General features: G+C 42.2%; 1 protein-coding gene across 6 annotated transcripts in view; it reads right to left on the bottom strand.

Annotated features, from left to right (window-relative positions):
- The window catches only part of magi2a (membrane associated guanylate kinase, WW and PDZ domain containing 2a), a 472,217-nt gene extending 461,130 nt beyond the window's left edge, over window positions 1-11,087 (bottom strand). For all 6 annotated transcript variants that reach the window (XM_042335534.1, XM_042335536.1, XM_042335535.1 and 3 more), the window contains exon 1: window positions 10,595-11,087. In XM_042335534.1, coding sequence (XP_042191468.1) covers window positions 10,595-10,892 — 298 coding nt within the window. In that variant the 5' untranslated portion in view covers window positions 10,893-11,087. The remainder of the gene's footprint in view (window positions 1-10,594) is intronic.
- Between the last annotated feature and the right edge of the window lie 3,776 nt (window positions 11,088-14,863).

Here is a 14,863-nt window from a genome sequence, read left to right as displayed (position 1 = left end):
TGATCATAGTCCAACCAGCATGGCTCATCGGCATGACTTGGAAGGGCAGATCAGTCTCCAGGGACTGTGAGTCTTCCCGCTCAGCTCATGCTAATCCTGAAAGCCAAAGCCCTAACAGATAGGTTTTAGTTTAACAAGCAGACAGTACTCTCAATGGCAAGCTATGCGGTTTTAGCTAATACAACTCCAGCAGTTCCCTAATGAACATGGAAGTCTCAGTCTGGCTCGGATACTCTTAAGCATGGTGATTGGTGCCCATTCACATTTGTCAGACATCCAGCTGAACAAAAACCAAAGTGCCTGGACACACACAGCATACCTTTATGCCATTGGGTTTTTGTCATGGAGAAGTCTTTTTATTTCTAATATACTATTTGAACATATATAGAAGCTATAGATTTTTTTGTAAAACCCAGAAAAATAAACCCAGTCAGCTTTTCTTAACCAATGCATTAACCAGGAACTATTACTTTTCACCAAGATACCACACAAGTGAAAACCTAAAACAAAGTGCGAAAAAGAAATCTCTCTTAGTCTACAGGCATATTGCAGTAAATTATAAGACAACAATGTCTGTTGGAATTGAGAGAACAAACTGTGAAGAGAATTCTATTATTACCTCTTAATGCGCTCCAGACTCCTGCCTCACCTCACCTCCTCCCTCAAAAATAACATTACCAACAGCAGCTGAACATTTATATTGCACATAAGTTACAAAGAATAATTTAATATTCTGCTTAATTGTATAAAACAAACAGGGTGTGCTCCCCCACTACAGGGTTAACGTACATCATTACATTTCTTGAGAGGACATTTATACAAACAAATTTTAAAGTATGGAGGAGGAAAAATACGCCAATGGCTGACAGCAATAGTTGTTGTAGAAACTTGTCCTTCTCCACTCTTGCCTGATATACAAAGGACAAGTGGGCGATGTAAATTTAAAGCTAAATTAAAAAACTGTTGAGTACAATCACCTCAAAAATACACTGTGCATTGGTTTCTAATTATGGAAATGACTACAGTTAATACATTTCAGAGGAACAGGTTATACACGGTGGTGAATGTCACAATTTGAGAAACTTCAGCAAATAACACCATGAATAAGAATTATCAAATTGGCTTTTTGTACTTGGTAACGCAAATCTGCAAACGGAATCTATGATGTAGAATCTTAATGTTAACCTGACAATACTTGTATCAATTGATTCTTTGCTCTCACTCTAATCTGGGGAAGATGTACAAAATAAATGGAAAACCTTTACACAGACAGTAATTAACGAACAAACAAATTACCAGAAAGAGTTGTTTAGGCTAGGATGTTGGACTCATTTAAAAAAAACAGCTTGATACTGCAATGGATGGATGGTTAGCCAAGTATTCTGAAAGGATGAAATGAAAGGCCTTCTTATTTGAACCTCTCAAGATAATAAAATGTGCATTGTTCAGTATTCTGAAGAGATTCCTTTCACAGGTTAAAGTTTTCAGGTATCAGTCTGCTTCAATTGGTAGCACTCTCGTCGGAGTTGGAAGGTTATGATGTCAAGCTCCACATTGGGACTTGAAAGTCAAAGTCTAGCCTGACACTCCAGTCCAGCGCTGGGAAAGTGTTGCATGTTCAAGGTGCCATCCTTCAGATTAGACATTAACCAAGAACGTGTCTGCCTGGTCAGGTGGACAGGAAAGATCTATGCCATAATTTGAAAAGATAATGGAGTTTCTCCCAGTGTCCTGGCCAACACTTGCCCTGGATAAAATTGGTCATTCATTTTATGGCTGCTTGTGGAACAATGCAGTCCAAAACAGTTTCCACATTGACCTATAAAATATACAGTCACTGCACTGTGAAATGCTTTGAAACATCTTGATGATGTGATAAGGCACTAGATCAAATGCAAGGATGATAGTTTAATTTTTCTAAAATATTCCCTGATGAATGATCATCACAAATACTGCAATTCCTAACACTTTTACTACGCAAATTATTTAGGACGTGTCCATTGGGATATTTGGAATTAATTTGTAGTCCTCTTTAAAAAAAGAAAACGTCAAATCTATTGATGCTAAACCTAAATAGATTAGATCCCTTGGAATATAAACCCTCAAGATTTTGCCTCTTTGTGCTTTTGGTCATCTTCCCCACCCCCGCACCCTCTTCTGCTTTTACAAGCCCCCCACCAGCTCAGGTGTCCAGCCAACTATGTAAAGTACTTTGAGAATTCTCCTGTCATGAAAGTTGCTAGATAAATGTAAATGGTATTGTAATATATCTATTCCCCCCACCCCCCTCTCCCCTCCATGATGTTTTAAATAAATATTCAGGCGATAGGTCAAATATTCCTAGGGGAAAATAAGGCATCAAGTATTTGCACAAATCCAGCCTTCCTCTTGAATTATTGTACAGGATTAATGCTGCATGAATAAGAGGAGACTTCAAAAGCCTCCAGACAATATTTGAAGATTCTACACTGTTAAAAGTCACTAACCTGATATTCAATCAACAGCTAGAAAATTGATCATGAAAGTTAAGATTTTCTTGATACTGTGTTGTATATTTTTTCGTATTTTGTACAGCATTTAAGCACTTTGAGATGGGAAGGCCACAATATAAATACATGTTGTTGTTGTAATATTGCAAGAGCATGGTATAAGGGCAAATGTATCAGTGGTAGAAGTCTCGCAAGTTGAGTCTTTTCATTTTCCAAAAATACCAGAAGAGGAATCCTGCATTTATATTACAGAACCAAAACGCAACTTCCAATGGCTGGCTTTCAGAGTTGCTAAACATAGTTGATAATATAGCTGACATTGAAAGAAAAGAACATATGGAAATGTATCACTGGGGATTGTACCAATATATGGACAAACAAATCAAAGATTTCCCATAGCCAAATACATACCACCTAAAAGTAAAGTAAAAGTGTACCTTTTGTTTACAAACATTCTGAAATGTACTCATGCACTTGTTATTTATTGAAATTCGGAAGTTTGAAAATAAACGAGAGCTCTTGTTTAACATAACATACCTCAATTTCAGACCAAATGTAACCGCTTCAAATATCTGAAAGCATTTCATACTTCACAAATGTTTTCTACCTTTGTTTAATTAGTTTGAACTAAACCATTTCAACTTCAATTCTTCCATCAGTATACATGGATTGGTTGGCAATTCAGACTGGCCCATGTTTATCTTATCCAATGAGTTAATTTAATAGATGAGGAGCAAAGCTCACCCAATTATTATTCAGACTGGCATAGCCTACTTGATCAGTTTGTGCCAGCAGTAATATACTTAGAAGAAAGCAATCACAACTCAACATAACTGTCGAGCTGTTTTTCCCAAAAATAAACTAATACAAAAAAGGTTTTCAAATTCTACTCTGAGCCTACTGTCATTACTAGGAAACCCTTCAATTTTGACAACTCTGTGGGGCAAGTACGTATTTAGTAAACAGTGACCATAATATAATTTTATTTGATATAAAAATTTATTTATTGTTAAAAATACTGTACTGGAAAATAAACTTCAAGGAGATTAAAATACTGATAAATTGGGCCAAAAAAACAGGCAGATAAAACAATGGATGAACAGTGGTAAAATTTCAAATACAAGATGGATAATAATGCAATCTTGACATTCTCACAAGAAGCGTATGACAAATCTAGGGATAATACAAAAGAAAATTAAGCGAGTACAGAAAACATAGAAAGGAAGGAAAAAGAATCATTATAAAGGCTATGGGGGAAGGCTGAAAAAAGACAGTTAGGTTAAAAAAAACTAAAAGATTTTATAAATATAAACAAAGCCAAAATATAATTAAAGAAAAGGGTAGACTCAATCAGAGCAAAAAGGAAAATCTCATTGTGGAGGATAAAGGAATGGCAGAGATGGCAACTAATATAAAACCTTGCTTCAGTTTTACATTAGTTTGAGATACTGAGAATGTGAGGATACAGGAGGAGGTAGAGGAAATAGAAGGCATAGCAAAGGAAAGGAATTTGAACTAAAAATGTTGATAAGTCACCAGGGCCTGAGGGCATAGATCCTAGAATGTTGCGGGAACTCAGGAAGGAAATAACAGAGGCTCTGACCACAATCTTTCAAACATCCTTGGATACGAGAGTGGTGCCAGAAGACTGGTGGGTTGCCAATTTAACATTTCTACTCAAGAAGGGAGAAAAGGATAACCTGAGTAACTGTAGACGACTTAGGCTAAGATCCACAGTGGGAAACATTTTAGAAGCTACGATCAAATGGGACAATAATAATAATCACTTTCGGAGACATAGATTAATTAACAGCCAGCAAGATTTGCTTGAAAAATGTAATAGTTATTTCAGGAAATAACAGAGTATTGATAAAGGAAATGCAGTTGATGTTGCAAACATGGGTTTTTCAAAACGTGTTTGATAAGGTGCTATACAGGATACTTATTGAAAAATTAAGGATCCTGGTGTTATCCATAAATGTGTCAGCATAGATAGTAAGCTAAAGGACAGAAAACAGAGAGTAAGTATAATTAAATGCTTTTCAGATTACAGTATATAAACAGTGATCCATCCTCCAGTCATTGAGAGGACGACTGCTTTTACCCATTTACATAAATCAAGAAGCATGTAAGCGACTTCAAGAGGACACAAACGAACTAGTGGTTTGAGAAGATAGATGACAGATGAAATTTAATGCAGAAAAGTATCAGGCAGTAGAGAGATCAAGGTTACTTAGGAAGAATAATAAGTAGATTTACAGAGATTTACTAAGAAATTAAACTCCTGCAGTACCCCAACACATAGTCTGGGGTTCCCAAGCCTTGGGTCTTATTAACCGCCACCTATACTTTCCAGAAGCAGGGTGCAAGCAGGGTGCGTCCCTGCTGTGAGTGAGATGACACCAAGAGGGAGCGTATAGATATATATAGATATTGAAGAGAAGGGGACCAAGGACAAAGCCCTGAGGAATGCCGCAGAGATGATGCGGGGGCTAGAGGAGAAATGTTTGTGGAGATGAAGTGGAGGCGGTGTGAGAGGTATAATTTGAACCATTCAAGGACAGAACCGTTAAGGGTGAGGTGAGAGGAGGTGGATGAGGGAGAGGAAGGAGCGAAGCTGAGAAGCAATGACTTGTTCCAGGGTCTTGGAGAGGAAAGGGAGGTTGGAGATGGGGTAGTAGTTTGAGAGCAGTGATGGGTCCAAGGAGGGTTTTTTAAGGATAGGAATGATGACGGCTGTTTTTAAAGGGGTAGGAATGGTGCCAATGGACAGAGAGAGGTTTATGATGTCTGTGAGTAGAGGGGCAAGGAGGTGGAACTGGGAGGTAAGGAGGTAAACTGCAACGCCTTGTAGTTTAAAATCGGAGGTGAGGATGTGCGAGGCATGGGAGGGTGGGTGGCGGAGCTAGTTGGTGATGAAGAAGAGGAGCCTGGGATTATCCTTGGCCTCCATGATTGTCTTGGAGTAGGACGATTTAGCGGAGGCAAGGCCGGAGCGGTAAGATTTGATAAGGTCCAGCTAGATATGCTGATGAACCGTTAAGTTCGATTTAAGCCAGGTGTGTTCAGGGAGCGGAGGTGGCTGGTTGTACCATGTTGACTTTCGGGAAGTGAGGGGAGCAAGGTCCAAGGCAGTGAGGCCTGAGTGATCACCAGGTCTAGGGAGTGACCGTGGACGTGGGTGGTGGAGTGGATGTGGAGGGAGAGGTTGAGGGAGGAGTTAAGGGAGGAGACGTCAGCAGAGATAAGAAGGAGGGGGTGAAGTGAAGGTTGAAGTCGGTTAGGATGAGGAGGCGTTCGAAGCAGAGGAAGAGGGGAGATAGGAGGGTGGAGATGTCAGGGAGGAAGGTGGGGGAGAGCTTGGGGGTGCGGCGATAGAGAACTAGAATTTTGAGGGAAAGGTTGGAGGGGTGATGAAGGGTAAGGTGCTCAAAGGAGGGGAAGGTTCCAGAGGAGTAATGGGATAGTCCGAGTGGGGACCGGGAGATGAGAGCCACCCTGTCACCATGGTCGTGGGGTTTGATGGAAGGTGTAGCTGGGTGGTGTGGCCTTTGTCAGGGGGAAGGTGTCGTCTGGAGTGATCCAGGTTTCAGTGAGGGCGAGAATGTCAATGTTTTCATCGACAATCAGGTCATGGATGGTGAGTGTTTTATTGGAGAGGGAAAAGACATTTTGTAAGCTGATGCCGATAAGTAATCCATGTCATTACAGTATATGAATACATTATAGTGCACAAGAACATAGCTTTATCATCTTACTGCACACGGATATGGGTTTAAATTTTGTAATGGTCGGGTGAGGAGTTGAAGGAATAGAAGGCATCAGTTTTAAGTGTGTTATACAATTACACATGATATAAATACTACAATCCTACACACTGAGCATTCTAAACATGCAAGACCTCTGACATTGCATTTGTGACTTATTTGAATAAGCACTTCAATAAGGGAAGGGTGCTAGTATAAGCAAAAGTGCACAATAAAACATCTCTCAAGCATTTAATTATTACCCTGAACATTAGACACTGTTAATCCATATCGAATGTTTTACTTTCATTAGGCAACTACTTTTCTGTAATGGGCCAGACTACTGGTGCTTTGGAATTGATCCCATTTAAACCACAAGCCAATTCCACAGCAACAGCAGCATTAAGCAAACAGAGCAGGTGCACTGTCACTGCATCTCTCGCATCAGATCTTCCCAATCTCTAGGAATTGGGAAACTGCATTACTGGTTAGTGTAGATGGGTTACTTGTTGTTGCAACTGCTAAATGCAAGCATTTATGTTGCTGTTATTGGATTTGAAAGCAGTGACAGAAACCAACGGGGTGGTTGTTGGTTCCTCTGGACCCAGCAATGCTACCTTATTTATCTTATATAGAAATGTGGTCACTGAATTGGGGCTGAAAGGCAAATGCAGAATGAAAGGCGGATACCTACTAGATCGACCATCGTAATAGACCATTATGAAATTAAACTATTTCTTACAATATTCCTACTAGTTATTACATTATAAGTGATTTTCTAATATCTTTTGGACCTATGGTCTCTACAGAGCAAAGTTTATGAAACTTATCTCCCAGCTACTGGGTTATCTATGTACCTGGGATATGGGTAATTTCTTTGTGTGTTTAAACTGATAGTATTTAGAACACAAACTGCCTTGACTGAACAAAATTTGGATTTTTATTTGTTTTTAAATATTGTGACTTCTTGTTTTCTCTAATAATCTTCCTGGGACATTGATGATGCTCACAAAACTGCACCAATATCACTAACAATTTGGTGACTCAATCCGCGACTTGACTGCTTCACACGCTCAATCCACGTGTTTCGCCCGCAAAACGTACAGTTAATCACTTTGCAGTATATTCTGTGAAGCGCTTTGAGACGTCTCAAAGACATGATAAAGCGCTATGTCAAATGCAAGGATGATTATAATTATTAACTAACTAATCACAAGGTTGTGCATGAAAACCAGGAACAATTTTTCTACTGATTTTCGCTCTCTCATCTAACAAGCATCTGACTGAAAATATTGCTAACAGTGGGAACTCAATTCGTAAGGCCAGGACAATCAATTAACTCTAAAATGGACATTGCCCATTCTTATGTGATACCCTGGTCAATTAGTCTCAATTTGCCAATAGGAAATATGAAACACATTTGAAAGAAACATCTATTCTACAATACTGTGTTTTCATCTGGGATTAAGTGAAGCTCAGCCAAATGAAACAAATGTCTCTTTTCCAACCACTGGCCCTATCGGAAATGAGTTTGGAAAACTTGGGGCTAACCGCCAAAAGAATGCATTTGAGTTCCCAGACAAAAAAAAAGGTCCCATTCAGGAAACACTTCGCTGTTAAGAAATTAATAATAATAATAATCCTTGCATTGATATAGAGCTTTTCAAGTCTTCTGAACGTCTCAAAGCGCTTCACCGAATACACTGTAAAGTAAATTGACTGTATGTTTGTGGGCAAGATGCGGCAACCAATTGCACACATCAGTGTCCCACAAACAGTCTTGTATTGAAGCGACCAATTTATTATTGTTTTTTCTTCTTGAGGGATTATTATTAGGCATGTGGAGTAAGGAAACTTACCCAAGGTTTCACCTTGCCGGGAATCAAACCCAGGTCTCTCGCTTGAGAGGCGAGTGCTCTAACCTGTGAGCCAGAGGACTCCTACAGCTACAGGTTTAACTTCTGACCAGACCCGTGACACCTCCAACACTGCAGCACGCACCCAGAACTGCATTGGTTGGAGTGTAAGCCTAGACTGAATGAGTTCAACCCCCCCCGATGTGGGGCTTGGACCCACAAACCGCTTGATTCAGAGGTAAGAGTGCTACCGACTGAGCCAGGCTGACACGCAGATTACTGAAGAACGTGCTTATAAAACGTGGAATCTGCAGGCATCAAGGTTATAACACACAATCTCTCTTAGACACCTATCATTGTGAAGTGCATCGCAGTGCTATCTTATGTGAAGGGGATTATATAAATGCAAGTTTAAATTTAAAGTTTAAAGTTTAAATGTTAAACCTTTTTGACTTACGAATATATCTGTTTAACAGAATGGTATACTCCTAATGAATATTTGAACATATGCCTACATGTACTATTATTATTATTATTATCACCATCAATAAAAATGCCATGTTATTGATGAGATTGATAAAATTATTTTATTAACAATTATCATTATTGCTATGTTATTAATAAAACAGATTTCTCAAATCACACACAAAGTTATATCTGCTTTAAGCTCTAAACTTTCATTTGCTTTTGATTTGACTTTAGGTAGAATGTACTTTCTTTCATTGTAATCTCTTGAGATTATGTCAGTACCTTCTTTCTAAAATTAATAACAAAGAGCCTGCACTGGCATTTTTGGCAGCGGCATTTGTCCCAACGTTTTTCAGCATATGTGAAACCAGCATTTGGTATTGGCAGCACAATTGTTAATTCAAAACTGACACTTTTCCAAACTTTAACTGACATGTTATCTGAATATACGGTCCGGGCTATTTTTGTGAAGACAAGTTTTGCGCATTCCACTTCATGAATTCCATTAACCTTCTGTCGATTAGATGGGCGTCAAAGATCCCATGGCACCATTTGAGAAGTGAATTTCACCCAGTGTCCTGGCCAACAGTGCTCCAGATAATTTGGCCATTCACTTCATGCTTGTTTGTAGTTTATTACTGTGCACAAATATTGGCTGTTGTATTTGTGTCTACAATCACACAGTTCCTATATGACACCAATTAACTGTGAAATTCTCGGTTTCACTTCTATGTTTACAGGTGCTTCATCAAATGCAAGAATTATTATATTATTATATTACATAAAAGCTTATAGCTGCAGCAAATTGCTACTTGTACTAATTATTTAATATAGCTGAAAGTCTGCATTATGATTAATGCAGATTAAAAATGTTCCTTTCGTTGTAATTGTAAATTTGGGGGATTATACATTAATTCCTAGAAAACTATCAGCACCCAAGGAATTCTATAAAAGTGATAAATGATCATTTCCAATTATTTCAATGTAATACATTATCTATAGCATTGAGAGGTTAACTTCAGGAATACATGCCTGAGGTGTTAATCTAAAATTGTATATCATTAAAATTCCTGATCAAGTGATCAATCAAATGTGGCACCACTACTTCAAGTAACAAATGCACTGCAATTATTCTTTGGAAAACGTAAATTTCAGTCTACTGCGTACCAGGTATAATAAAATCATGGCATGAATGTTTAAAATATAAATTGCTGCAGACACTGTTGTGGTGATGAAAGGAAAACAACTGCTTCACAGTGGAAGCACTGATCCTGAGTTGAAACTGGCCATTTAACACATTTAAAAAACAATCCAAATTCTGTGTTAAATAATTTACATTCTACATACTTTTACTCGAAATCAATGTTATGATCTACAACACTGCATGTGTGTCTTTCGTTGGAGAGCAGTAACTAGGGACAACAGTGTGTGTTTTTTTTAAACCAGGAGTAACCCAGCTCTAACAGTTTATAAAACTTAAGATTGAGAAGCACATTTTGGCAGGAAGGCTGGAAACTTCCTAATTCTGGAACGGTGTTCAGGTTAATGCAAACGAACCAAAGGAGCACCTTTAACAATACTTGTAAAGTTTAGACAGAACTTAACACCCATATGCACTTTACTGCTGCATTTACATCCCGAGGGCCATCACAGGGAGCAAAACAACGCCGACACGGGCCAAATGAGGTCCGGTGTCAGGAATCGGTCGACATCAGTGGAGAGAGAGAGAGAGAGAGAGAAAAAAAAACCAATCAGCAATTACCAATAGTTTTGTCTCACGAGTGCTGTGTAACACGGTTTTAGCTGCGAGTTCGGCGTCACTTGTGCAGATCGTTTAACGCTTCACTCGAGAGATCACGAACACGGAGATAAAACCACACGGAGATAAAACCACACACACAACACACACAGACAGACAGACAGACAGAGCCCCAATCGGAACGCGCAACCGAACTGCAGCAGAGCCTCGGACACGCCGTTAGTTTAGGCGACAAACTTCCGCTGTGCCCGGCAGGTTTCTGATCGATCACCGTACCTTGTTTGACACACTTCAAGCGGATGGGATCTTTGCAGTGCCGGATCACAGCCAACACGTCTCTGATCGTGAGCCCAGACACCGGCGTGTCGTTGACTTCCAGCAGCAACTCGTCGGCGTGCAGCCTCCCGCCCTGGTACATCACCCTGTTCTGCTTGATCTCCCCCAGGAAGGAGAACTGACCGTTTTCGGCGCCGCCTCTGATCTCCACGTTTAATTCCCCGTCTTTATTTCTGCACAGCACGGTTTCGTGCACTTTGTTGGTCCAGTGGCTTTTCTTTTTCAACACCTTGGACATCGTTGCCTAAAGCCCAAGGTGGGTTGACCGGGCGATTCGAGGCGAATGTTTATAGATATATAGATAGAGATAGATTTTAAAAACAAAAAAGAGAATTGTGAAAAAAAAACAAGGTGGTGGTGGTGGTGGTGGTGCTGAAGGAAACTAGAGCCAGAGCCCGGCGGAGTTGTCAGAACGGCCCGGAGACTCGGTGCTGACAGCGGAAGACGCAACTTTCTCGGTTGTATCCATGGCGCCCGGGCGGGGGGCGGGGGGGGGGGGGGTTGGTGATGGGAAAGAAGCGGCGGGTCAGTCGGGAGTCAGAGAGAGAGAGAGAGAGAGAGGCCTGTATCCGATTTCCAGTGGGGTTTAAAAAGCACACACCTCACTCCCCCCTCTCTCTCCCCCTCACTCACTCACTCACTCGCTCACTCACTCACTCACTCACGCACAGACATGAGCGGCAGTGTTACCGCGCGCCGCTGCCCGCACCGCCCCGCACCGCAAACTACAACCACAACCACAACCACGCATTTCGTTTCGTCTCATTTCATTTCATTTCAAGCTCTTCGCGGACTCGCACTCACTCGCTCGCTCACTCGCTCACTCACGGGGGAGGAGGGGGGCGGCGCGGGTCAGACAGCTGACACCCGCTTGGCCACGGCGGGGTTCCTCCCCCATCTCCTTCTTGTCATAACATTGGGAAAGAGAACGGAAAGAAAGAAAGGAAAGGAGGAGGAGGAGGAGGGAAAAAAAAGCGGCGGCGGCGGCGGAGGGGAGGCGGCGGTACCCGGTCTGGAATCCCGTTGGAGGCGGGCGGGCGGGGCGGGGGGGGGTTTAAAAAAAAAGGCTAACGGTAGAGGTTGTCTTGTACAGAGGTTGTCTATCGAGCTATCTGTCCCCGAGGGTTCTCGGGCTCTTTCGCACACACCCGCCGCCGCCCCCTCTCCTCTCTCTCTCTCTCTCCCTCACACACACACACACACATACAGACACTGAGAACTGAATCTGCTTCCAAGTTGCTCGAACTTCATTCGCGCTCGCGCTGCCGCCTCAGCCCAATCGCCACGGACAACGCAGCCCGCCGAGGGCGCGCGGGTGCGCACGCGCGGCGCCCTGCACAAGGACACCCCCCCCCCCCCCGTCTCGCTCCTTCTCTCTCTCTCTGCCGCCACCAGTCCCCGCCCCTCCCCCCCCCCACCCCGCCCCCCCCCCACCAACCCCCACGCACTCAGCAGAAACCATGCGAGAGGCGCGCGCAAAACGTGTGCCGAGCCCGAGGCGGCGAAGCATCGCGCGATTTCGAGGGAAAGGAGGGACGGGCAGGAGGTCTGTGGGTTACCCGCCGTCCCCGTTCGGTTCGGGTTCGGGTCCCGTCCCGACGGAAACTTTTTTTTTCAAAATCGTGAGGCAGATAAACCAGGGCTGACGGACGCGTTCTCGGTGAATGGCCCCCTCCCGCGTGTGTGTGTGTGTGTGTGTTTGTCCGTTATTTTTTATATACTCCTCCCCCTCCCCCCCCCCCCATTCAATCGTTTTTCAAACTGGGCGCCGCGTTCCATTCCTAACGGTTTTTTGTGGTAACGGCCGCTCGCGCGCTCCCGCCTCCCGGCCCCGTGACGTCACCGCCGCGGCTCCGCCCACCGACCCGTTCGTGCTGACAGTGAGCACTTATAGTTTTGTTGCCCCCCCACCACCACCACCACAACAACAACAAACTATTTTCACGTCTATTATTATTATTATTGTTGTTGTTGTTGTTATTATTGATTGCAACCGGCCATAGAATTTCCGAATCCTACCGCAACCGGAACAGTAATAATAATAATAATAATAATAATCCTCGCATTTGATATAGCGCTTTTCACGTCGGGAGGACGTCCCCAAAGCGCTTCACAGAACACACTGTAAAGTGAATTGACTGTATATTTGTGGGCGAACGCGGCGGCCGATTGCGCACAGCAATGTCCCACAAACAGTCGTGGATTGAAAATGACCAATTTATTTTTGGTTTTTGGAGGGATTATTATTAGGCTCTGTGGGGAGTAAGGAAACTTGCCCGAGGTTTCGCCCTCTGTCTGGAATTGAGCTCAGGTCTCTCACTTGCAAAGCGAGTGCTCTAACCACTGAGCGACAGGACTCCACACAGAATCCTTGCACTTGACGCGGCGCCTGGTCGCGTCTTCGAGACGTCTCAAAAAAGACCCTTCGCGGAATACGCCGACAAGTGAAGTGACCCGCGCCTGTCGCGTGGGCGCGGCGGGGCGGCCGGTTCGCGCCCGGCGGCGGCCCGTCAACGCTCGTGGATGGAGTGACCCAATTTTTTTTTCCCCCCCCCCACCCAACCCCATTTGCCGCATGACGGTCGTGCGCGGCCGTGGAACGTCACCCGAGAAAAAAAACACGAAAGGTGCGAGTTGGAGGGAGATGGAAAAAAGTAAGGACCGGGTTTCAAACGTTGGATTAACAGTTTCTTTTTTTTAATTTCCACGCGGAGAGAATTCGTCGTTTCCCATCCTCTTGTTTCAATCGCTCTCCTTTAAGGGAGAGGCTAATAATAATAATAAGAAGAAGAAGAAGAACACCAGTGCCAGGAGTTTTTGTCTTTCTGTGCCAAAACTATCATCACTTTGGATGCGGTTGATCCCAGACCAAATCATTAGTGCATTCTGAATGCTGCATACCATACCCCAAGTTTATTATTGATTTATTTCCATATCATAATTTTTGGATTAAGCCGTTCGTATAGGTTCCAGACAGCCTTCCGATTCAGGGAAATGTAAAGAGATCCCCCCTCCCCTCCCCACCGCACGCACACGCACATATACATACACCCACCAATATTTCAAAGAAATGTGGAGTTTTTCCTCCAATGTATCCTATCATGTTAACTCCTTCTCCCAAGTTCATCACAAATTACAATTAATTGACTGCTCATCTCATTGTTTTGTAGGGTGTTGGTACTGCAGATTATCGTATTTTTATTGGATTATCACTTCCAGACGTTCTCACACGCTCCATAGAAATACAAGCTTTTTCATTTAAATTACTTGAATTTATACTATAATTCCTGAGGAGGCTGAAAAACCCAGATCCTAGGCAACAATTCCTTCTTGGGATGTGGCTGCCGTGTTGGTCTACAAAATCACTGTCAGTGTGCTTCACAGTGAATCTTGTGGAGCGCTTTGAGATGTTCTCCTGATGTGAAAGGTGCTATATCAAATGCAATGATTATTCTTGTATTATTATGGTTACCACACTTGCCCACATAACAATATTCACTTTGTTTCTAATTAATCTCACTCTGTAAAGATCTTTGAGACGTTTCTTCTATGTGAAAGGAGCTACATAATTGTAAATTGTACATCCAATTAAAGAAGAGTTGTCATCTCAGCCATCATCAACATCTCCTGAATCTTACAGAGTACAAATGATTAATGTCTGCCCGCTGGGAGATGTGAACAATTCTTTGAGCAGGTTCCTTTTAATTAGCTGAAGATATCTATGTATTTGCACTAAAACAACTCAGCACTTTAGGACCCAGGAAATCACTGCAAAAAATTAACACATTTATCAGTTACAGTATTCAGAACAAGAACAAAATTTTAATACTGAGTCGAGTCATTTCTGACTCGTGAACCATGAAGACAAACTTATCTTTGAATAAAGACATGAGAATTTCTGTCTCATTATATCGTTACGAATTATTAGCATCGGTCCTAAATTTTGTTCTAGCATGTTCTAGAACATCTTATCTTCACCTTTTTAGCAAAAGCAAAGCTAGCCTGGATTCAGGCTATCCAAAAGGATGGTCCAGTGGGAGAAAGATCCTTTGTTCTGACCTTTTAAATGAAAGGTTCGAAGGATTTTGTAATCAATAGCAGCTGGGAACTGATGCTCATGTAGGGCAATTGCGAATTCCTTCACCTTTAATAAAAGATAATGAATTCATTCCTGTCTGGCATGAAAGGAACCTATGCGGATTGTTTTTT

This window comes from Callorhinchus milii, unplaced genomic scaffold, assembly GCF_018977255.1.
Source record: "Callorhinchus milii isolate IMCB2004 unplaced genomic scaffold, IMCB_Cmil_1.0 Scaffold5, whole genome shotgun sequence".
Classification (NCBI taxonomy): domain Eukaryota; kingdom Metazoa; phylum Chordata; class Chondrichthyes; order Chimaeriformes; family Callorhinchidae; genus Callorhinchus; species Callorhinchus milii.
Note: the sequence above shows the minus strand (reverse complement) of the source record. Positions and strands in the feature narration are given on the sequence as shown.